Source organism: Pseudonaja textilis, chromosome 4, assembly GCF_049901715.1.
Source record: "Pseudonaja textilis isolate UNSWEBS1 chromosome 4, rPseTex1.2, whole genome shotgun sequence".
NCBI lineage: Eukaryota > Metazoa > Chordata > Lepidosauria > Squamata > Elapidae > Pseudonaja > Pseudonaja textilis.
Window position 1 is genome coordinate 90,133,127 of NC_141993.1, and position 24,950 is coordinate 90,158,076.

General features: G+C 45.8%; 1 protein-coding gene across 4 annotated transcripts in view; it reads right to left on the reverse strand.

The window, feature by feature from the left end:
• Nucleotides 1-24,950, reverse strand: part of ARMC9 (armadillo repeat containing 9) — a 106,335-nt gene that overhangs the window by 2,371 nt on the left and 79,014 nt on the right. For 2 of the 4 annotated variants that reach the window (XM_087933707.1, XM_087933706.1), the window contains 4 exons: nucleotides 21,379-21,483; nucleotides 19,620-19,735; nucleotides 5,078-5,202; nucleotides 687-807 (listed from right to left, as the gene is read on the reverse strand). In XM_087933707.1, the coding sequence (XP_087789833.1) occupies nucleotides 687-807; nucleotides 5,078-5,202; nucleotides 19,620-19,735; nucleotides 21,379-21,483 (467 nt within the window). Of the gene's footprint in view, nucleotides 1-686; nucleotides 808-5,077; nucleotides 5,203-19,615; nucleotides 19,736-21,378; nucleotides 21,484-24,950 lie in introns of those variants that run through there. The other 2 variants (XM_087933709.1, XM_087933708.1) reach the window with 1 other exon arrangement.

Here is a 24,950-nt window from a genome sequence, read left to right on the forward strand (position 1 = left end):
AAGGAAGGAGAACAGGGAAGAGGAAAGGAGGAGAGAAAAGAAGGGAAGGAGTGGGAGGAAAGAAGGAAAGAAGGAAGGAAGAGGGAAGGAAGGAGAACAGGGAAGAGGAAGGAAGGAGAGAAGAGAATGAAGGGAGGAGAGAAAAGAAGGGAAGGAATGGGAGGAAGGAAGGAAAGAAGGGGAAGGAAGGGGGAAGGAAGGAGAACAGGGAAGAGGAAGGAAGGAGAGAAGAGAATGAAGGGAGGAGAGAAAAGAAGGGAAGGAGTGGGAGGAAGGAAGGAAAGAAGGGGAAGGAAGGGGGAAGGAAGGAGAACAGGGAAGAGGAAGGAAGGAAGAAGAGAAAATAATGGAGGGAGGAGAGAAAAAAGAGAGGGAGCAGGAGGAAGGAAGGAAGGAAAGGAAGGGAGAGAATGGAAAGGAAGGGAAAGGTCTGTAAGGGGCGTGCATAAGCGCACCATCGTGCCTACCGTCCCTGTCCTATTGCCTCCATTTATCCTTACCTATTTCCTGTTTATACTTCTACCTATTATCTTGCAAGCGATTGACAAATCAAATCAAATCAAACCAAATCAGTAAATAAAATGGATGGCTGAGGAATTCTGGGAGTTGAAGGCCTCACCTGTTTAAAGTTGCCAAGTTTGGAGAGGCCTGGTTGGTTTTTAGAAAACCACACGCTACTTACGCACCTGTTTGGCCAGCTGTCTTGGGAAGAACTGGGGGAGTGAAGAATCAGAACTTCCGCAACTGACTGGACATCCGGGTCATCTCCACGGCGCATCAAAGTTCTTCCAGAAGTTTCGGTTTCAACTGTAGTTTGGGGGAAAAGGAACATTTTTTGGGGGTGTGTGTGTGCTTTGTTTATCGTTGTCATTCAGTACGTTGCAGGCTGTTCTGCCCAAGCCTTCCTGAGACCGTAAAGAAGCACACGCTTAGTCCAAAGAACTCTTGTCTTATTTCAACGCTGGGAATTATTTTCATTCCCAGCCCGTAATGAGTCCCCAATAGTCCCTCGAGATAAGCACCCACCTTTCTCTCCTTTGAATCACTGCCAGCAACTAAAGTGCCAAATGAACTGTAAAAAACTAACTGAAGTACGAAGTCCTCACAGAGCTTCAAGGATTAATCCGAACAGAGCCAAACAAACGTTGCTTCCTGCTGGGAAGAAGGCGGAGCCTCCTCGCTGACGGACCGTAGATCGCGACTCTCTGTGGCTATGGTCCGTGCTCTTTCGTTGGAGAGCCCTGATCATTACAATTAGGGGCTGAAGCTGCCTTGGAGGGGTGGTGGAGTAAGGGGAAGCCGCAAGCCAGGTTGAGGGGAGCCGCATCTTCCCCGCTTGGCTTGGTCTTTTCCCCCCCCACGAAGTCGACTGCAGCAGTGGTTTAAAATGGCCACCCTGAAGAGGAAGACTCAGCTGGATTAAGATTTGTGCAGGAGGAAAGAAAGAGGTGGATAACATCTGAACCGGGACAATTGCGCGATACAACTAAACAAAAGTACCCCGGGATTAAGGTAACATGGAATTTTTAAGAAAAGAAAAGTGAGCGGCGAAAGTACAAAGGGATAGGGGGGAAAAAAGAATATATTTTTGACAGCTAAGCGGGGCTTCGAACCGGGAAAGGAAGAAGCCGGAATTAAAGATTTAACTAAATTGGACTAAAATATTTTGGCAATAAACAGACATAAAATAAAGCTGGACTTAAGATTGTCAAAAAATAATAATAATAAAGTTTACAAATTGGAGACTGGACTGTGCTGGAATATTGAGGTTCGAAAAACCCTAAATAAAAAAATAGGGGGAAAAGGTGAAGACTTTGTATAATGGAGAGTGCCACCTTTTGACAAAAACTTGAGATCAAACGTTGCTTCCTGCAAAGGTTCCTGTCCCTTTGCTCCTCTTTTATGTCTTATGGGAGGAGCAATCACCTCCAAGCCTTACTCCTGAGTCGCCCCTTTTATCTTAGCTGCTCTTGCCTTCTGGCAGCTGTGCGCAAGCGTACACTAGGAACAGGTTCCCGCTGTTCCTCTGCCTCACTGCTGCCAGACTCCGGAGGCAGCACCCCACTCCCAGATGGTCCTGGCCCCATCTCTGCATGGGATGCAGGACCCTTGTCTGAGTCCTCCCCAGACTCCTGGACTGGTCCCCGTTCTTCCCCACTGTCCGATTCCGTTGCCGTCTGCACAGGCTGCCAGCGAACCACAACACAGGCATCTCGGAAAAGCTCAGCCAAACACAACACACATGCACACACTTCAAACCCCAAAACACACTAAGGCAGAAGCTTGTCTACCCCAATGATAAAATCAGGGGTGGGATCCGACCGGTGTAACTACTGGTTCGGTGATTTTACGATTCTTTCCAGTATAGAATCATGGGATCTACAGTTGGATAAGGCCATGGAGGTCATCCAGTCTACCCCCGCTTTAACTCAATTGAAGCATCCTCAACGTACAACTGTCTAGCCTCTGTGTGACACACTGAATAAAGGGGGAACCTACTCCCTCTCTGTACATTGTTTTTCCTACAAGGTTGGGTTTTTGGTTTTTTTTTTGCTAACGTTGAATTTGAATCTGCTATTTTCACCCAGAATTCCCTATTCTTGGTTCTAGAGTAACCCAGAACCTGCTGGCAAGAAACCACTGGACCAACTACACAGGTAGTCCTTGACTTACAACCATTAGATTAATGACCATTTGAAGTTGCAACGGCACTGGAAAAAAAGTGACTTACAGTCCTAAGTCACTTAACGACTGGTGCAGCATTCTCCACAATCACGTGATCAAAATCCTTGGCAACGGACTCTTCCGGGGTTACGGAAACAGGCTCCGGCTCCCAGGTTGCTTAAATCAGGCCCATGAGGCAGGCCTGGAAACATCAAGAGTGCCTCTGGCGGTTAAAGTGGGCTGCATGCAGCCTCCCCACGCCTCATTTACACTCTCGATGGCCTCTTGCAGCACTCTTCCATCACAAAACTGGGCCTAAAAACAGGCCCCAAACAGGCTGAAAAATAGGCTGAAAAACAGGCTGAAAAATGGGCCAAAACTAGGCCCAAAATGGGCTGAAAAACAGGCTGACAAGCAAGTCAACGGGGAAGCCAGATTCACTTAACAGCCACGTTACTAACTGAAAAGCTGCAGTGATTCACTTAACGACTGTGGCAAGAAAGGCCATCAAATGGGGCAAAGCTCATGGAACAACTGTCTCGCTTAGCCGTAGACAAATCTGGGGCACCATTGTGGTCGTAAGTCGAAGACCACCGGTACAGGAAAAGACAGCCATTGGATTACATTTTAAAATTCAAATTATAATTCTCCTTCAAACCGGAGTTTCCCCAAATGACTAGGTCACAGGGGTGTCAAACGCAGTTTCACGGAGGGCCGCATCAGAGCTGTGTTTGACCCTGGGGTGTGTGTGTGGGGGGAATGTGGTCATGTGGACGTGACCACCTTGATGACACTCGTATCAGGTGCACTTCTGGTGGTCCGGGTGGGGCTGGGAGGATCCACTTTTGCTAGTAGTTTGGTTTGCTGGCACTCTGTCAGTGAAAAGAGAGCTCGGGCATCCCACACAGGCCCCCCAGCCTCCATTTTCTACTGTGACAGCCTCCGGTAGCCCTTTGCCAGTGAAAATGGCCACCATGCGGAACCCTCACGAGCTCCGTTTTTGCTGGTAGAGGCACCGCGGGCCGGTCCTTTGCTGTTTCCAGGGCGGCCTTGTGGGCTGGATCTAATCACCCCATGGGTCTTGAGTTTGACCCTTGGAGTAGGACAGGGGTGTCAAACTCAAGGCCCGCAGGCTGGATCCAGCCTCCGGGTTGCTTAAATCTGGCCCACCGGACTGGCCTGGAAGTATCAAGGGACTGGCCTGCAGTGCTTCTGGAGGCTAAGATGGGCCACATGTGGCCCCCTGCACGCCTCATTTTCATTCTCCAGGGCCTCCTGCAGTGCTCTTCCATCATAAAATCGGGCCGTAACCGGGCCGAAAAACAGACTGAAAAATGGGCCAAAACCAGGCCGAAAATGGGCCAAAAAACAGGCTGAAAAATAGGCCAAAAACAGGCCGGAAAATGGGTCGAAAAACAGACTGAAAATGGGCGGAAAACAGGCCCCAAATGGCCTGAAAAACAGACTGTAAAAAGGGCTGAAAATGGGCTGAAAAACAGACTGAAACATGGGCCGAAAACAGCCGGAAAATAGGTCAAAGAACAGGCTGAAAATGGGGTGAAAACTGGCCGGAAAATGGGCCAAAAATAGGCCCCAAACAGGCAAAACCGGGCCAAAAAACAGACTGCAAAACAGGCCAAAAACAGGCCAAAAACATGCCAAAATGAGCCCCCAAAAAGACTGAAAAATGGGCTGAAAATAGGCTGAAAAATGGGCCAAAAATGGGCCCCAAACAGGCAAAAATGGGCCAAAAACAAGCAAAAAATAGAAGGCAAAATGGGCCGAAAACAGGCTGAAAAATGGGCTGAAAACAGGCAAAAAAGGGCCAAACAACAGATGGCAAAACGGGCCAAAAACAGGCCAAAAACATGCTGAAAATGGGCCGAAAACAGGGTGAAAAATGGGGCAAAATGGGCCCCAAACAGGCAAAAATGGCCCAAAAAACAGGCGGCAAAATGGGCTGAAAACAGGCCAAAACTGGGCCAAAATGGCCCCCAAGCCGGCAAATATAGGCCAAGAATGAACAAAACACAGATGGCAAAATGGGCCAAAAATAGGCCAAAAATGGGCTGAAAAGCAGGCTGAAAACAATCTGAAAAATGGGCCAAAAACAGGCCCCAAACAGGCAAAAAAGGGCCCAAAACAGACCATCTGGTCCATTTTCAGCCAGCAGAGTACTGCAGGAGGCCATGGAAGGCAAAAACGAGGAGGCGGCTCCCCTGCACCCCCGCTTTGGCTGGCAAGGTGCTGCAGGAGGCATCCGCCCCGCTTCCCCACGCCTCCCCACGCCCAGCCTGCAGAGGAGAATTACAATGCTGGCCCTCGAAGAAATCCAGTTTGACAACCCTGGACTAGGACAAAGCCGGCTCCCTTTAGGGACTTCGCCTCTGAGCTGCTCGAACTCAAGACTTACACGTCGAGGAGAACGGGACCTCCGAAAGGCTGGGCCTCTTCCCGCTGCGTGTCGGAGGCCGGGAATTGGAGCACCGTGGCGCGTATATCTCTTTGCCGCCGGAAGACGGGGCTTCGTTTTCCAACCTGGAGCAAACAAGATGGCAAGAGGGATGAATGCCAGGGTCATTAAACTGTTATCGCTGGGTGGATGCTCACCTTCCCAATTTCCTGTAATGGAGAAGAGGATAATTTTGGAATTGCAGATTAGTGCCAGGGCCACGGCAGTTTTGTTCGCTATGGTTCTCCCTTTCAATCAATCGGGAATAGAGCTGCAGTTGGGTAGGAGTCGAAACAGTTTGTGTTTCAACACATGGTCGGGGAAAAAAAATGATAAAACAACACATAGATTTAAAGCCAGAGATATTTTTATTGGGGATTTTGCTGGAAAGTTATAGCAAAGAAACAACATTTGATTATTAATGTTTTAAAAGCAGGTAGAACTGTATTTGCTCAAAACTAGAAAAATGAGAAAATTCCGATGGGGGGGAGGGAATTAAGAAAATAATAGAAAGTGCAGAAATGAGTAGATTAACATGAGCAATTAGAGAGAAGAAGAAAAAAGAGTACTATAAGATTTGGGATTTATCTTATGAATGGTTAACAAAGTAGAGTAAGAAACTAATGGATATTGTCGTAATTATATACTATAATTGATCATTTTTGAATAAGTTAGAATGTGACTATAATCTAGCAAGAGTTGGGATTTGCTTTCATGGATAGCTGGAAACTGAAATAAAAAAAAACCTAAGGACTATGTAATGATAATATGATGTATAATGTTGATTAGAATACAATTTGAGTGTAAGCTCAAGAAGAAATATATACAAATATTGTGCACACACTGTATAATTGAAAGAAGGTTTTATTTGTTGTTTGTTGTTATAAAAATAAAAAATATTGTTAAAAAACAAAAGAAAATGAAACAGTTTATGTCCGGGATATGAAGGGTCAGAATGACAGAATAACAGAGTTGCAAAGGACCTCGGAGGTCTTCTAGTCCAGCCCGCTTGTGCAAGCAGGAGACCCTATAACCTCTTAGTCAAATGGTTATCCAGTCTCTTCTTAAAAACCTCCAGTGACGGAGCACCCACAACTTCTGGTGGCAAGCAGTTCCACTGGTTAATTGTCCTCCCTGTTAGGAAGTTTCTCCTCAATTCCAGGCTGCTTCTCTCCTGAATTAGTTTCCATCCATTGTTTCTTGCCTTGCCTTCAGCTGCTTAGAATGTTTTAGAGTACAATAGAACTGCAAGGGACCTTGGAGGCCTTCTAGTCTGACCCCCTTGCTCAAGCAGACCTTATACTAGTGGTGGCTAACCTTTTGGGGCTCCTGTGCCAAAAACTGCGCTCGGCTCGCGTGCCAACACAGCCCCCACACTCCCCTGTACATGTGCGCACGATTCCTCCTCTCTCACCCAGCTGCCCCCTTACCTGCACTGCGCCTGCCAGCTGATTTTTGGGCGTTTGAGGCCTTTTTCAGCCTCCCAGAGGCCTTGAGGGAAGCCTCTGCAGCCTCTGTAGGCCGAAAAATGGGCACGTTTCGTCACTTCTAGTATTTCCGGAAATATAAGAAGTGACGAAACAGGCTTGTTTTTTTGGCCTCCAAAGGCTGCAGAGTCTTCCCTCAAGCCTCTGGGAGGCCAAAAGTCAGCTGGGAGGCACACGCACGCGCAGTGAAGTAAGTGTGCCAGGGGCTCGTGTGCCCGCACAAATGGCTCTGTGTGCCATTTGTGGTATGCGTGTCATAGGGTCACCATCACGTCCCTACGCCATTTCAAGCCAATCTCTTCTAAGAAATCTCCAGTGATGGAGCACACATAACTTCTGGAGGTGAACTGGTTCCACTGGTTTAATTGTTCACACTGTCCTAGCAGTGTTGACGATTAACCAGTGGAACAGCTTGCTACCAGAAGGTGTCGGTTGGACGTTTCTCCTAACTGTTTTTCTCTTTCCTTCCAGAAGTGGAACCAAAAATTATGCAGGTAGTCCTCAACTTACAACACATAGAGACCGTTCAAAGTTGGGACTGAAAAAAAATAGCTGATGACCATTTTTCACACTTATAGCCGTTCCAGCATCCCCGTGGTCATGTGATTAAATAAATTCGGATGCTTGATAACTGGTTCCTATTTATGACGGTTGCGGTGGCCCAATCCACTTTTCTGACCTTCTGGCAAGCAACGTCAATAGGGGAAGCCAGATTCACTTAACAACGGTTACTAATTTAACAACTGCAGTGACTCCCTTGACGGAGGTGGCAAGAAAAGTGGGTCAATGGGACGAAACAGATTTCTCACTTAGCAACCTATTTTTTTTTTCTCGATTGTGGTTGTAAGTTGAGGTTCACAGCTCCCTGAGCATGCTGGCTGGAGACGATCGGGAATAGATGAGAGTCAGTTTGGAGTAGGGTCTCCCGCTTGGGCGGGGGGTTGGACTAGATGACCTATAAGGTCCCTTCCAACTCTGATTATCTGTTATCTGAGCTGCCTAGAAACTAGGAGCTCGTGAGTTCTAATCTCAAAGGCTGGCTGGGTGGGCCCATGGGCCAATCAGCAGCAGACTGTGACTACTAGTCCCGCCTTAGACATGGAAAACAGTTAGGTGACTTGGGGCCAATCACCAGGAGGTGATAAATTCTAGTCTCACCTAGAAACTAGGTGAGTTCTAGTCCATTTTAGGCCTGAAAGCCAGCTGGGTGACCTTGGGCCAATCAGCAGGAGAGGGTAAGTTCTAGTCCCGCCTTAGGCATGGAACCCAACTGGGTGATTCAGGGCCAATCACCAGGAGACAGTGAGTTCTAGTCCCGCCTTAGGCATGGAACCCAAGTGGGTGATTCAGGGCCAATCACCAGGAGACAGTGAGTTCTAATCCCGCCTTAGGCATGGAACCCAAGTGGGTGATTCAGGGCCAATCACCAGGAGACAGTGAGTTCTAGTCCCGCCTTAGGCATGGAACCCAAGTGGGTGATTCAGGGCCAATCACCAGGAGACGGTGAGTTCTAGTCCCGCCTTAGGCATGGAACCCAAGTGGGTGATTCAGGGCCAATCACCAGGAGACAGTGAGTTCTAGTCCCGCCTTAGGCATGGAACCCAAGTGGGTGATTCAGGGCCAATCACCAGGAGACAGTGAGTTCTAGTCCCGCCTTAGGCATGGAACCCAAGTGGGTGATTCAGGGCCAATCACCAGGAGACGGTGAGTTCTAGTCTCGCCTTAGGCATGGAACCCAACTGGGTGATTCAGGGCCAATCACCAGGAGACGGTGAGTTCTAGTCCCGCCTTAGGCATGGAACCCAACTGGGTGATTCAGGGCCAATCACCAGGAGACAGTGAGTTCTAGTCCCGCCTTGGGCATGGAACCCAACTGGGTGATTCAGGGCCAATCACCAGGAGACAATGAATTCTAGTCCCGCCTTAGGCATGGAACCCAAGTGGGTGATTCAGGGCCAATCACCAGGAGACAGTGAGTTCTAGTCCCATATTAGGCATGGAACCCAACTGGGTGATTCAGGGCCAATCACCAGGAGACAGTGAGTTCTAGTCCCGCCTTAGGCATGGAACCCAACTGGGTGATTCAGGGCCAATCACCAGGAGACAATGAGTTCTAGTCCCGCCTTAGGCATGGAACCCAACTGGGTGAGTCAGGGCCAATCACCAGGAGACGGGGAGTTCTAGTCCTGCCTTAGGCATGGAACCCAACTGGGTGATTCAGGGCCAATCACCAAGAGACAATGAGTTCTAGTCCCACCTCAGGCATGGAACCCAACTGGGTGATTCAGGGCCAATCACCAGGAGACAGTGAGTTCTAGTCCCGCCTTAGGCATGGAACCCAACTGGGTGATTCAGGGCCAATCACCAGGAGACAGCGAGTTCTAGTTCTGCCTTAGGCATGTAAGATGGTTGGGTGACTTTGGGCCAATTGCCAGGAGATAAATTAGTTCTAGTCCCATATTAGGCATGAAAAACAACTGGGTGACTATGGGCCAGTCCCTCTCTCTCAGCCCAAACCCACCTCTCAAGAGTTGTTGTGAGCTAGCAAGTGGCTGTCCAGTCTCTTATAAAACCTCCAGCGGCCACCAATAAACCCATTTCGTACTCTATCAAAGGATCTCCAAACTTGGCAACTTGGAAGAGTTGTGGACTTCCACTCCCAGGATTCCAACTCGGCTGGAAAGGACCTCAGAGATCTTCTAGTCCAACCCACTGTTCTACCAGTGGGCTGTCCAATCTCTTCTTGAAAATCTCCAGTGATGAAACCCACAACTTCTGGTAGCAAGCAGTTCCACTGGTTAATTGTCCTCACTGGCAAGAAGTTTCCCTTAATTCCAGGTTGCTTCTCTCCTTGATTAGTTTCCATCTGTTGCTTCAGGCCTCGTATGACCGGATGTAGAATGTCACCTTCAAATAAATCCTTGACAGTTTTGGGAGTTGTGACTCAAGGCTCATGATTTAATTGGAGTAACTGCCGGAACCCTGACACCATGATCCTCTTTTTATAGTTGACACAGGGGTTGTAAACTGTGACAAATAAAGTCATGTCACTTTATTCAGTGCTGTTTTGTAACGTCAAACAGCCACTAAGTTGAACTGTTGTAAGTTGAGGACTAACTGTGAAGCATTCGTTTAGTGACCGTTCTAAGTTGCAACGGCACTGAAAAAAAGGGCCTTGAGGCCTTTATTCACACTTTATTCACACAAAGTGGGACTTATCTCTGGTGTGTGTGTGTGTGAGTCTGCCTACCGAGATGAGGTGGACCAACAGTTGCTTTTGGAGACAATAATTTGGTCCTCAATACCAATAAGACCAAGGAGCTGATAGTGGACTATAGAAGGAACAGATCAGACCTCCAGCCCTGGCTTATCCATGGAGACCGAGGGGAGCAAGTGGCCAGTTTTAAGTTTCTGGGTGTTACCCTAAAAGAGGACCTGACCTGGGGGGGCTCACATTGCAGCCCTGGTCAAAAGGGCCCAACAGAGATTCTACTACCTGAGGCTTCTCAGGAAACAAACAACTGGATGGAAAACTGCTGGGGACCTTCTACCGCTGTACCATAGAGAGTATCTTAATTTACTCCATCTCTGTATGGTTTGCCAATTGCACGGGGCAGATAGGACAGCACTCCAGAGGGTTAACATCATTGCCCAGAGGATCATGGGCGGCCCTCTCCCCTCTTTGGAAGAGCTTTAGAGCTCCCTCTGCCTTAAGAGAGTTCAAAACATCCTCAAAGATCCATCTCATCCTGGGAACCCCTTTTTTTGAACTATTACCACCTGGCAGACGGTGCAGGATAATAATAAAAACAAGGACAAATAGGCTGAAAAACAACTTCTATCCCAGGGCAGGAGCTCTATTGAATTCTACTGTCTAGTACAATATTCATGCAATATCAGGGGTTTTCCATTCAATTGAATAGGATGTGAAGGATGTGTGTTTGCGTTTTATTTTCATAATCATAATGTACACTGAAAATGGTGTTGGATTTTGTTGTACGAGGTGCAATGAGAATAAACAAAACTAAACTAAACTAAACTTACAACTCTTGCAACATCCCTGTAGTCATTTGATCAAAACTCGGACGTTTGGCAACTGGTTCATATTTATGACGGTTGCATCGCAGTGTCCTGGGGAGGGGGCGAGGCATATTATCCCTTTTTTGCAACCTTCTGACTGGGAATCCGGATTCACTTAACAACCAGGTTGCTAACTTAAGAAATGACGTGATTCCCTTAGCAACCATGCCCAGAGAAGTCGTAAAATGGAGCAAAACTCACTTTGCAAAATGTTTCACTTAGCCATGGGAATTTGGGGCTGACTTGCGGTCGTCCCTCGAGGATGACATCCCTGTACTGTGTTAACAACTGCGGCGATTCCCTTAGAAAGGTCCCAAAACGGGAGAGAACTCACCCAACAATGGTCGGTCTTGCTTAAGCAACGGAAACTTCAGGCTCCCTTGTGGTCGTAAACGGAGGATTACCTAACGAAAAACCACTTTCCCACCATCTTGGAATCAATGGCCTATGAGTCACTAAGCCTGAGCTCTCCAAACTTGGCAACTTTGAGACTTTGTGGACTTCAACTCCCAGAATCCTCCCCAGCCAGCATAGCTTACTCTCTTGTAATCCCTTCCTCTGCAATCTCTCTCTCCACTTTAGGAGGTTAAGAGAAAAAAAGAAACAGACATGGCTGGCTGGGGGATTCTGGGAGTTGAAGTCTACAAATCTTTTTTTTTTGCCAAGTTTGGGGACCCCTGCCCTAAGCAACTGTAGAGCCTTTCCTGATTCAGATGAAAAGTGGAGTTGTAAATTGTCTGCATTGCTGGTTATCCCATACCACCTGAGTAACTTTAAGGGGAGTGGACTTCAACTCCCAGAATTCCCCAGCCAGCAATGCTGGCTGATAGGTTAGTAACCTGGCTGTTAAGTGAATCTGGCTTTCAACGGAGCATTGCTGGCAGGGGAATTCTGGGAATTGAAGTCCTTTTTCCTTAAAAATTGCTCAGGTTGAGAAGCGGAGATATGGATATTAATTTATGGACGTCCCAAAGATGCTTTTTTTCAAGACTTTCTGGAAAGTCCAGTTGCCTCTTTAAAAAAAAAGTATCTTTGGGATAACCATGGCCTGGATGGCTCCTTAAGTATTAATTTGTGGAGTTGAAATCAATCTTTACACACCTAGAATAGAATAGAATGGAATGGAATGGAAATGAACAGAATACAATAGTGTGGAGTGGAATAGAATAGAAATGAATAGAATAGAAAAGAAAATAGAAAAGAAAATAGAATAGAATAGAATAGAATAGAATAGATTAGATTATTGGAATGAAGAATAATAATAGAATAGAATGGAATGGAAATGAATAGAACACAATATCGTGGAATGGAATAGAATAGAAATGAATAGAATAGAAAAGAAAATAGAAAATTAAATAGAATAGAATAGAATGGAATGGAATGGAAATAAATAGAATACAATAGTGTGGAATGGAATAGAATAGAAATGAATAGAATAGAAAAGAAAATAGAAAAGAAAGAATAGAATAGAATAGAATACACTAGATTATTGGAATGAAGAATAATAATAGAATGGAATGGAATGGAAATGAACAGAATACAATAGTGTGGAATGGAATGGAATAGAATAGAATAGAATGGAATGGAATGGAATGGAATGGAATGGAATGGAATGGAATGGAATGGAATGGAAATGAACAGAATACAATAGTGTGGAATGGAATAGAATAGAAATGAATAGAATAGAAAAGAAAATAGAAAAGAAAATAGAATAGAATTCAGAAATAGAATAGAATACAGAATAGAATAGAATGGAATGGAATAGAAAAGAGAATAGAATAGAATAATAGAAATAATAGAATAGAATGGAGAATAAATAGAATAAGAAATAGAATAAAATAGTATAAGAAATAGAAACAGAAACAATAGAATAGAATAAGAAATAGAAATAATAGAATAGAATAAGAAATAGAAATAGTAATAGAATAGAAATAATAATAATGGAATAGGATAATGACTTTGTCACTTTGAATGTACCCTAATTGGTGTACATTAAAGTGAAATTTCGTTGCATACAGCTGTCGAAGGGTCACCACCGCCAATCTACACTACAGAATATAATGGAACAAATAAATAAATACAGATAAACTGCCAGTTCTACCGAAGGTTGGCTTCTCTATTACAGGAGCCCTTGGAGATAAGAAATAAGCCTCTGGAACAGAATGCCTCTGCTTTCCAGCTGATGCTTTGGAAATATGACCAAGAAAAAAAAGCAACAACGCACGCAAGTTAAAAAATTTTTTTTAGCTAAGGGCGAGGGAGTTTTTGCAAATCCAGCTGAAAAGGAAATTGCAATTTCCCATTGCTTGGAAAACACTACGAAGCCAGTCATGTTCCGGATGTCCATGGATCTGAATTTTGATCACGTGACCGCGGGGAAGGCAGCAAAGGTCATAACTGTGAAAAAAATGGTCATGTCCCCTTTTTTTCAGTGCCGCTGTAACTTTGAACGGTCACTAAACGAAGTGCCGTAAGTCGACGAGTACCTCTATTCTATCTTAACTTGCTCAGGTGTGTTGCCTAAATACTATTAAATCATTGATTTTTTTTTTTAATTTAAAGTTTATAACTGTTCCCTTCCAGATAGATAGGATGCATGTACGTATAAAGTCATTTGGGAGGGTTCTTTTAAAAGAAATTTATCAACAGGGTTTTTTTTTCTATAATGCAGGATTGGACAATAAATAAGTTGCTCTTTCCATGTATTTAGAATACCAGCTCGATCCCCGTGCTTCACTACGAAACTATGTGGTCGGGCTTAGTTTTGGGGGGAGGAAAATAAGGGAGGAAAAATTCTTCCTCTGCCTACTAGCATCCACTGGTATTCATCTGGCTAGCGTCCTGTCAGTGTGTGAGAGAGTAAAGGGCTGTTTGGAAACCGAAGCAGTATTTGCTGTGTGAGCAAGAAGGAGACAGCAAGGAGCCTGGGCGTGGCTTAGCTCAACTAAAGCTGCTTGGTGCTGCTGTGAAACTAAAACTCCTCTCCTCTGCTTGTGTTTTGCATTTGGAAGAGATTTCTTTTCAGGTGGGGTGGGGGAGTGGAACTCCTTAGCATCAGAGCGTGTTAATTATAATAATAATAATATGCAAAATACTAACGCTCTGATGGTCATTTCGAAGAATCCTTTCTTAGTGAGCCCCTAAAAGCCAAGAGGAACATACGTGTCAAATTTCAAGTTTGCAGGCTTTATGGTTCTGGAGATTTTGTGACGATGCGTGAGTGGAATTTCGCTTTTATATATAGAGATAACACACGCATTTTTTTGACTGGGTTAGCAAATGCATTTTATTTTTATTTTTTCCTCTATAGCTGGGTCGAAGACGCTTCCAGTTTCCTAGTGACAGACCTAAAGTCACCCAGCTGGCTTTCATGCCTACCACGTGATTAGAACTCACCATCTCGGATGATTTATTTGTTATTTATTTGTTTGTTTGTTTATTTATCACCTTTATTGAGAGACCTGGTGGTGAAGACGCTCACCTCCCACTTGGAAAGTTGAGAATTTAATCCTAGGTATCGGCAGACGTTTCTCTCCTAGGATGCCAAGAGAAAATATCTGCTGCGTTCTTCACATAGGTGTCAGGAAGGGCATCCGGACAGTAAATTCTAAACTCCATCTAATTAAGGGATTACACGCAGTGGCCCCCAACCTTTTTTGAACCAGGGACCGGTTTCACGATTATTTATTCTTCCATGGACCGGTACCTGAGTAACGCGAGACTCCACTGCCATCGGGACGGCTCTTCATTCGAAGCCGCCCACCCACACCCTTCGACGAAACTAAGGCGCGAGCACCCAAACGCCGCTTTCCAACCGAAAACCCGGAAGCAACTGAAAACCCGGAAGCGCCGTCGAAACAAGATGGCGGTGCCCAAGCTTTGCGGCTCGGTAAAAAATGATCCACAGACCGGTACCGGTCCGGGGACCGGTGGTTGGGAACCCCTGGATTACAGGGTCGTAAAAATGAAGATGTGTCACCTTTATGATTTCTGTAAGTTACTCTGAGTGACAAACATACCTAATCCTCTTTCCTTCTCTAATTTCCCCATAGGTGGGATGGAGAGAGATTGAACCAAAGTCAGGCAGTTGGCTTTCATGCCTAAGGCAGGACTAGAATTCCCAGTCTCCTGGTGATTGGCCCAAAATCACCCAACTGGTTTTCATGCCTATGGCGGGACTAGAATTCCCAGTCTCCTGCTGATTGGCCCAAAGTCACCCAGCTGACTTTCATGGCTAAGGTGGGAGTAGAACTTCCAGTCTCCTGGTGATTGGCCCAAAATCACCCAACTGGTTTTCATGCCTAAGGCGGGACTAGAATTCCCAGTCTCCTGCTGATTGGCTGAAAGTCACCCAGCTGACTTTCATGGCTAAGGTGGGAGTAGAACTTCCAGTCTCCTGGTGATTGGCCCAAAGTCACCCAGTTGGTGCTCATGCCTATGGCGGGACTAGAATTCCCAGTCACCTGGTGATTGGCTGAAAGTCACCCAGCTGACTTTCATGGCTAAGGTGGGAGTAGAACTTCCAGTCTCCTGGTGATTGGCCCAAAGTCACCCAGTTGGTGTTCATGCCTATGGCGGGACTAGAATTCCCAGTCACCTGGTGATTGGCTGAAAGTCACCCAGCTGACTTTCATGGCTAAGGTGGGAGTAGAACTTCCAGTCTCCTGGTGATCGGCCCAAAGTCACCCAGTTGGTGCTCATGCCTATGGCGGGACTAGAATTCCCAGTCACCTGGTGATTGGCTGAAAGTCACCCAGCTGACTTTCATGGCTAAGGTGGGAGTAGAACTTCCAGTCTCCTGGTGATCGGCCCAAAGTCACCCAGTTGGTGTTCATGCCTATGGCGGGACTAGAATTCCCAGTCACCTGGTGATTGGCTGAAAGTCACCCAGCTGACTTTCATGGCTAAGGTGGGACTAGAACTTCCAGTCTCCTGGTGATCGGCCCAAAGTCACACAGTTGGTTTTCATGCCTGAGGCGGGACTAGAATTCACAGACTCCTGGTGATTGGCCCAAAGTCACCCAGTTGGTGTTCATGGCTAAGGTGGGACTAGAACTTCAAGTCTCCTGGTGATCGGCCCAAAGTCACCCAGTTGCCTATAGTGGGACTAGAATTCCCAGTTCCCCGGTGATTAGCTGAAAGTCACCCGGATGGTTTTCATGCCTGTGGCGGGACTAGAACTCCCAGTCTCCTGATTTCTAGGCCAGCAACTTAAACCAGTACAGCTAGCTGGCTCTCAGGGCTGCAGCTCCTTCCACGTGGTTTTACGGATTCTGTAAATGGGATCTCAAAATAAAAGCTATAAGATAAGCCCCCCACAAACAAGGCTTTTCAGGATTATGGTGCGGGTCCCGTCTCTCTCCGAAATGAACCTGTCTCTGACAAGCGCAATTCTAGACGTAAGGCCATTCAGCCTTATCATCAAAAATGGGAAACGGCAGCCATGCCTGTTAGCCACAGAGACCGGCCACTGTTACTTCCTGCATGCAGCAACCTTACGCAAGTTTGAGAAAGTTCCCCACACCTACCAGGTGGTGGGCATGGAACAAAGCGATGCTTAGAAACGATTTGACAAACTCTCTAGAGGAGAATATCGAAGAACAGAGTTGGAAGGGACCTCCAGAGATCTTCTAGTCCAACCCTTGCTCAAACAGAGAGCCTATTTATACCATTCTGGACAGGTGGCTGTCCAATCTCTTCTTAAAAGCTTCCAGTGTTGGAGCACCCAAAACTTCTAGTGGCGAATGGTTCCACTGATTAATTCTTCCAACTGTCGGGAAATTCCTCCTTATTTCCAGGTTGAATCTCTCCTTGTTCCGTTTCCATCCATTATTCCTTGTCTGGCCTTCAGGTGCTTTGGAGAATAGCTTGACCCCCTTCCTCCTCTCTGTGGCAGCCCCTCAAATATTGGAAGATGCTCTCCTGTCTCCCCTGGTCCTTCTCTTCCCTAGACTAGCCAGGCCCAGTTCCTGCAACTGTACATCGTATGTTTTAGCCTCCAATCTTCCCCTTATCATCCTGGTTGCTCTTCTCTGTACTTTTTCTAGAGTCTCAACACCTTCTTTATAGTGTGGTGACCAAAACTGGATGAGGGACTCTAGGTGTGGCCTTACTAAGGCTTTACAGAGGGGTATTAGCACCTCCCTTGGTCTCCAATGTATCCCTCTGTTAATACAATTTAGGATTGCATTGGCTCTTTTGGCTGCCACCACACATTGCTGGCTCCTATTTAGCTGGTTGTCCACTAAGACTCCACTAAGATCCCTCTCCCAGTTCCTGCTATTGAGCCTGGTTTCACCCAGTCTATATGTGTACTTTTGGTTTTTCTTGCCTGTGTATAGGACTTCTCTTCCCCTCCTCTCTGGGGCAGCCCCTCAAATATTGGAAGATGCTCTCCTGTCTCCCCTGGTCCTTCTCTTCCCTAGACTAGCCAGGCCCAGTTCCTGCAACCGTTCTTCATATATTTTAGCCTCCAGTCCCCTCATCCTCCTGGTTGCTCTTCTCTGCACTTTTTCTAGATTAGGGTCTCTTCATAAATCTGCTTGATTTTTCCAATCTCTCCCAGCATCAGAGCTGTTTATGTTTGAAAAATAATGTACTGGATGGAACAGAATCACACAGCTGGAAGGGACCTTGGAGGTCTTCTAGTCCAACCCCAGGCTGAAGCAAGAAACCCTCTACCATTTCAGGCAGATAGATGTCCAGCCTCTTCTTAAAAGCCTCCAGTGTGGGAACAGCCACACAATTTCTGGAGCCAGGACATTCCACTGATTAATGATGCTGCTAACTGGTAAGGTAAGAATCGAAGCTTTAGAAGCCGGGTGGTTTCTTTAAAAAAAAACAACACCGGTGAAGCAATCGAAGTTAAAAAAATAATAATAACAGCAGCAATTTTGAAAAGCAGGTGGACCATTATCTCTCCGTTAATCTCCAGATACGTGAGCACTTGAACTTTCAAGGAACAGGGCAGGTCGTATCTCCTCACGATCTTTAAATTCCTCCTGGCCTTCAATCACTCTTAAATTTGTTTATTTTGGCCGGGCAGCATTTAGCTACTTGGGTTTGGTTCCCTCTGGTACAAAACTCGAAGGGTAAAGATCTCACAACCAGAGGTCGGACGCTAGGAAGGCAAACCCCTGACAAAAATGGACCCACAACCCAAGCCTCGTGTTCAGAGTGCTGTGACACCCCCGCCCACACACACACACTGAGTTGCACTGCCAAAATTTAATATCCTCCCTTACTTTGCAACCCCCATAGAAATTGCCAGTGTGTTCACAGGAAAAGGTGACAATAGAGGCTATCCTATCCTATCCAATCCTACCTCCTCTCCTCTCTTATCTCCTCTCTGTTCTGACCGAGGCTTCCTCAACAGCACAAAGCCAATAAAAACCCCTATTATTTAGATTAAAGGGAATTCCTATCCAGCAAAATCCTGGCCAACAGTGAGATTACGCAACCACAGACCTTTATCAGGCTTGAAGAGTTGCCGTGCCGATATCTTTCAGATGCCACACTGTAGCAGACAATACTTGGCAAGAATGCAGGAAGATCTTCACCCAAATGAACCAATTTGTCTTTTATTCCCTATGGGAGGGGACATTCACCATCCACCTGAGCCTTTACTCCTGAGTCGACCCTTGTTCCTTAACTGTTCCCTTCTCCTGGCAGCTCTGTGCATGTGCACATCGGAAACAGGCTCCAGCTGTTCTTCTTCCCCACTGATCTCTGACTCTAAAGGCAGCTGATAACTGTCAGACGGCCCCGGCCCCATCTCTGCCTCCGACGCAGAGCCCTCGTCAGATCCTTCCCCAGACTCCAGGACTGGCCCAGGTTCCTCCCCAACCTCCTCACTGTCCGAGTCGGCCGCCAGCTCTGCTGGCTGCTAATGGGCCACGCAACACTATCCTATCCTCTCTCCTCTCCTCTATTCTATCCTATCTCCTATCCTATCTCCTATCTTAACCTATCCTATATCCCATCCCAGTGGTGGCTAACCTTTTTGGGCTCCTGTGCCAAAAATTGTGTGTGGGCTGGTGCACGTGCGGTCATGTGCCAGCACCCAGAAGGCAATGCGTGCTCCCCCATGTCCCCTGCATATGCGTGCGCAATCCCACCCACCCACCCATTACCTGCACTGCGCCTCACAGCTGATTTTTGGCTGGTTTGAGCCTTTTTCAGCCTCCTAGAAGCTTGAAAAAAGCCTCTGCAGGGCGAATAGACCGTTTCGTCACTTCTGGTATTCGGCGATTGCTGGAATCCTGACACAGTGATTCACTTAACAACCCTGATACAACTTAACTGCAGTTTGTCAACATAAAACATTCCTAGGGCTGTTTTAGTAGTTGCCATTAAAAAGGGAGGGCGAAGGAAATCTGCAGCGGTTTGGAAGCGGAAGTCTATTCCAACTCTTTATCTTTAAAAGATTGTAACTAAACTACCAGAGCTTTTGCCGGGGAATATATTTAATTGGAGAATGTGATGGATGACGCCCAGCCTGTGAAGGTACTCAATTGGAGAATCTGATTTATGACACACCCAGGGGTGAGAGGGGGGAAACAGGGTCACAGGGGACTGTAAATGATGTAGGCCAGAGTTGCCTTCAAACAGGGCAGTGCAGGTATGTCGCCTCTAATTTGGGGCAAAACTGAGTTTAAAAATGCCTCGCTTAGCAAAAGAAATTCTGTGCTCAATTATGGCTTTTAAGTGAAGGCCTAACTGGGCCTCGCGTTCTTTCTGGCTCCCATTTTTCTAAAGGAACCTTCTTTGTTCCAAAAAGCAAAACGAAAACCACAGTAAGCTCCATTTCCTCTCGTCTGTGGTTGCCTTTTATTTCATCGGTACCTTTTCACACCTGAATTACATCTCTTATGAATCAGAAACACGGCTAAAAGAAAAAGGCTCTCCGAGTTTTGGGTGGGTCTGCCCAGACTTACATTGGGTAATGGGCCCTGTGGTAGCCAGGGGTCACGGGTCTCTGAAGGGGCTCGTCCATACTGTGATGGAGGCCGGGCATGGACTTCTTCCGCGCTTTGGGCGTGTTGGTCATGATCTGAGATGAGAAGAGCGGTGGAAAAAAAAGGAGAAAAAATTAGATACTTGATTATACATAGAATAATGGCGGCAAGAATTGCGCTAGCGCAGGCATGGAAGATGCCTACCATTCCGTCTGATGAAGTTATAATTCGTAAAATCTTGGAATGGGCATAAGATGGATAGACTCACGATGAAATTAAATGATAAAGAACACTCAGAATAATTCTACTCCATCTGGAACATTGGGTATCAATGGGTAGACAATAGAATATAGGTCAAAAGAGGAAATTAAATTGGCACATTGGTATATAGGTAGGACTTAGAAGCGCTTATACACGCCCCGCTACAGACCTCTTAGGAAAGGGGTGAGGTCAATAGCACATCAGTGCTAGAAGAGAGGAGGAAGAAAGCTGGAGGAGAACTTTGAGGTCCTTCAAGCTCTCTGAGCTTGGTTGATTTTTTGCAGACGTTTCATGACCTAACTGGGTAACATCATCAGTGCTACAAGGGAGGAGGAGGAGGAGGAGGACATCGACAACAAGAACGACAGCCATCTTTTGTGGCTGAGGAATTCTGGGAGTCCACACATCTTCAAACCGCCAAGACTTCAAGAGAGAGGAGCTGGGGAGGCTTCTTATGCCCCCTTTAATAAATTCAAATGTCACTGGAAGAATCCAGTTTGGTCTTTGGCGGAAAGGAGTGATCAGCCAGCGTCATGCCCTTGTTGGAGTCTGATTCTGAGGGGGGGATTGAGCAGCTGACAGGGAGTGGGAGTGTGGCTCCGGTGGCTGTGGAGGAAACGGGGGAAGGGCACAGTCTGGCTGGGTATTCAAAGGAGGACCCAGGCCCACCCGCTCTTCATCCTAGGACACACAGGGAGGAATGGAGAAGGGAGCAACGTGGCTTACAGGAGAGGAAAGGGCCCTGATCCCCTTCATGGGCTGTAGCTGGGAGAACAGGATATAAGTGGGGCGTTTGCACACGGCTCCTTGCTGGAAGCAAAGCGTGCATTATCTTGGTCGGGGCTTATCTGGGTTTTGGCATCTTCCCAACTGTGGGTGCTGCATTATCCTTTGAAAGTCTGCCGTTTATCATCCTGGCCTGCCGTGTTAATTACTTCAGTGTGGTTTGTGCGGGTTTTTTAATTCCTAATTATATTTACTTTGGGTTCAGACTGCATTTCTGCCCTTCGTAGACTCTTTTTGGAAGAGTTTGTTATCCAGCCGAGGATAATTGCACATTGGGGGCCAAGTTGGAGGCATTAAAGGGAATTTATACTACTTTTGTGACTTGGTTATTTTTGTGTCACGCCCCCGGTCATCACAGTGGGCATGGCCTAGTCGGCCACCTGCACCATGGCGGGGGGGGGCAATTTTTGCCCACCCTGGGCTCCGGAGGCTTTCCTTGAGCTTCCGGAAGGCCCATTTCCCCCCTACCGGAGCCCCCGTGAGGGCCCTTCACTTACCTGGGATCCAAAACAGGCTGCATGGAGACCCCTGGGAGGTGGTGGGAGGGGGTGGAAGCGGCCAGCCAGCCGCTGCAACTACCAATTCAGTGAACCCGATGTAAAATTAGCATCTCACAAACCGGTGAGAACCGGTAGCAGCCCCACCCTTGGCCGCGTACATGCTCCAATCACCTCCAAAGTGCTGTACTTACTCCCAAATATTCGGTGGTCAGGAGTTTTTCTCCGGAAAGTTCTCCCTGCTGGGCTTGTAACACTTCATCTTTGTCCAGATCGGCCTCCATGCTGTTGTGGTCCTCCTGCCACGAGAAAGCGCCGGAGAGAGTCACTGATTTATGTAGCGATTGGATTGGTTTGAGGGCACCTAATCAGGGAGGCGCTACTTACTCATATCCTACCGTTTTTTACTCCCAGCTCAATCCTGCTCCTTTTACTCTGAGCCCCAAATTTGTGTTGCTAAGCGGGAAATTTGTTAAGTGAGTTCTGCTCCGTTTTACGACTTTTCTGGTCCCGCTTGTTTTAAGTTGGATCACCGCCATTCTTAAATAAGTCATATGGTTGTTAAGTGAATCTGGCTTCAACGTTGACTCCGCTTGTCGGGAGATTTCCCAAAGGGGAATCAAATGATCCCAGGACACTGCGACCGTCATAACAGTTGCCAAGCAAACTTACAACCACAGGCTGGGAGACCTGCCAGGCTAATAGCTTCCAAACGCCACGCTGTAGCAGCAAATACTTGGCAAGGAGTCTGACCAAAATCTTCACACTAAATAAACGAACTAATTGACTCCTACAAACCCCACTCCCCTTTATTCCCTATGGGAGGTGTCATTCACCGTCCACCTGTGCCTTTACTCCTGAGTTGACCCTTGTTCCTTAAATGTTCCCTTCTTCTGGCAGCTCTGTGCATGCACACATTGGGATCAGGCTCCAGACGTTCTTCTTCCACACTGATCTCCGACTCCGAAGGTAGCTGCTAACTGTTGGACGGCCCTGGCCCCATCTCTGCCTCTGACACAGAGCCCTCGTCAGAGCCTTCCCCAGACTTCAGGACTGGCCCATGCTCCTCCGCAATCTCCTCACTGTCCGATTCTGCCGCCAGCTTTGCTGGCCGCTGACAGGCCACAGCACACTAAGCCAACAGTTGTAAGTCAAGGACTATCTATATTGTGTTATCAGAAGGCTGAACTAGCCCAGCTCGCAGGGGAAGCAGCAGAGAAACGCAGCTGCCTTTCAAATTGTAAATGGACCAGAGTGGAATCGTCAAGAGCCCTGGCTTGCCAAGCTACCGATAAAACATCTGTCTTTCTGAAAGAAGGCGGAGCCTCCTTGCTGACGAACCGTAGATCGCGACTCACTGTGGCTATGGTCTGTGCTCTTTCGTTGGAGAGCCCCGATCATTACGATTAGGGGCTGAAGCTGCCTTGGAGGGGCGGTGGAGTAAGGGGAAGCCGCAAGCCAGGTTGAGGGGAGCCGCATCTCCCCCCCGGGCTTTGTCTTTTTACCCCCAAAGACGACTGCAGCGGTGGTTTAAAATGGCCACCCCGAAGAGGAGGACTCAGCTGGATTCAGATTTTTGCAGGAGGGAAGAAAGAGGTGGATACCATCTGAACCGGGACAATTGGGGGATACAACTAAACAAAAGTACCCCAGGATTAAAAGGTAACATGGAATTTTTAAGAAAAGAAAAGTGAGCGGCGAAATTACAAAGGGACAGGAAATAAAATAAGAAAATATTTTTGACAGCTAAGCGGGGCTTCGAACTGGGAAAGGAGGAAGCCGGAACTAAAGATTTAACTAAATTGGACTTAAATATTTGGCAATAAACAGGCATAAAATAAAGCTGGACTTAAGATTGTCAAAAAATAATAATAATAAAGTTTACAAATTGGAGACTGGACCGTCCTGGAATATTGGAGTTCGAAAAACCCTAAATAAAAAAATAGGGGAAAAAGATGAAGACTTTGTATAATGGAGAGTGCCACCTTTTGACAAAAACTTGAGCTCAAACAAGGGAAAGCATCCTTTTTCTGAATGAACTTGTGTGGTTATAACATTAAAGAAATATTGAAACAAAGTAAGAATCGTAGAAAGTGAAAGCAGAACCAGAATAAAGAAAAAAGCAAGGAAAGACTGACTGTGGGATTGATTGATGTTTTTGGTATAGACCCTGCGCTGGAATAACTGAGAACTTTAGATAATTGAAAGAAGAAAGAAGGAAAGTAAAAGTGTTTTTTGTGGACTTTAACGATCATAAAATACAAGAGTGTGTAATGGTGATATCTCTTCGGGAATTAAAAATGGAACTTAAAAATATGAGAGAATTACCACAGGAAAGAGGCGAATCACTTTGCTCTGTGTTAGAAAAAAATGGAAATGGCGATTGAAGAACAAGAAGAAAGAGCTTCAGAGGAGGAGGAGTCTAATCAAGGAGAAGACATCTGAAATAGACAATTAACACAAAGAACACTACAAAGAAGTGGGGAAAGAAGGAAGGTTAAAAAGTTGAGACTTAAGAAGGCAATCAAAAGGGGGAATACTTGTGAAGTCGGGAAAGGCGGAAAGACCCAGCAGAAAACGGGAAAGGAAGGTATTAAGAAAGAGAGGGATATAAACTGGAATGAGAAAAGATATGGGGAAAAGAGGGGGAGAAGAAGCAGTAAGAAACGGGTGCATGAAATAAAGAAATACGAAAATACGGAAAATGTTGAAAAGAAATTGTTTTTTCAGAGATAATGGTTGATGAATTAAAAAGGGGATTCTGCAGGGTGACAAGGGGTAATGAGAATATTTCTGCAATTAAAAATATTTAGAAAATAGGGTAATACAGATACTGATAACTCTGATTAAAAATTAAGGGGGGAAAACATGCTGCGGAATCCAAATGAAAAGATTATTATTATTGTAACTTCTTAAAAATAATGATTTATTGGGAGTCAAGATGAGGGAATAAAAGTATATTTTAACCATTGAGGTATCACACTCAAAGCAGTAAAAGGGGGGAAACCTATACTTGTTTTCTTCTTTAGTGTTAAAACTTGTATTAATTTAGAATTTATAAAAAGGATGTGTAACGGAAAGGGAATATGACAGACTAAAGAACCAACTAAATTAATACGTTAATATAGACTACTAAAAGCAAGGAGAGACATTGGTAACTATTATTATTATTATTATTATTATTATTATTATTATATTGTTTATCTTTATTTTTAAAATAAATATTAAAGGATTATACTTGAAATAATTGAAATGAAACAAAAAGATGTTTCGATTGAGATTAATGAAAGAGGCTAGAATTAATGGGTTTGTTTCTCTCCTGACTGAAAATTTGGAATGGAAAAGGCAATAATAGAATTAAGTATGCATATATGAATGTATAATTGCTGTCATATTTGTATGTAAAGGGGATGACCTGGAAAAACGTTGTCTGCTAAAAAGAAATTTTAGTTGTTATGTGGAAAACTGAAAAAAAAATGTTTTTTTTTTTAAAATCTGTCTTTCTGCAGGACATGGAGGAACTCTCTCCTGCGATTGTGGTTGTTGAACCCACGAGACACAACTTCACACGTGGTATGTCGAGAGTGAAGAGGATGAGATCCTGGCTTATGTCAACGGTCTGTGACATAGAAGATAGAACCCGAGGGCTGGAAGGGACCTTGGCTCAATTGTTGTCATATGTCAAAGACTTTCCAGATTCCATTGATTCTCACCATTAGAACATTTCTCCTTACTTCTAGGTTGGGTTTCTCCTTAACAAGCTTCT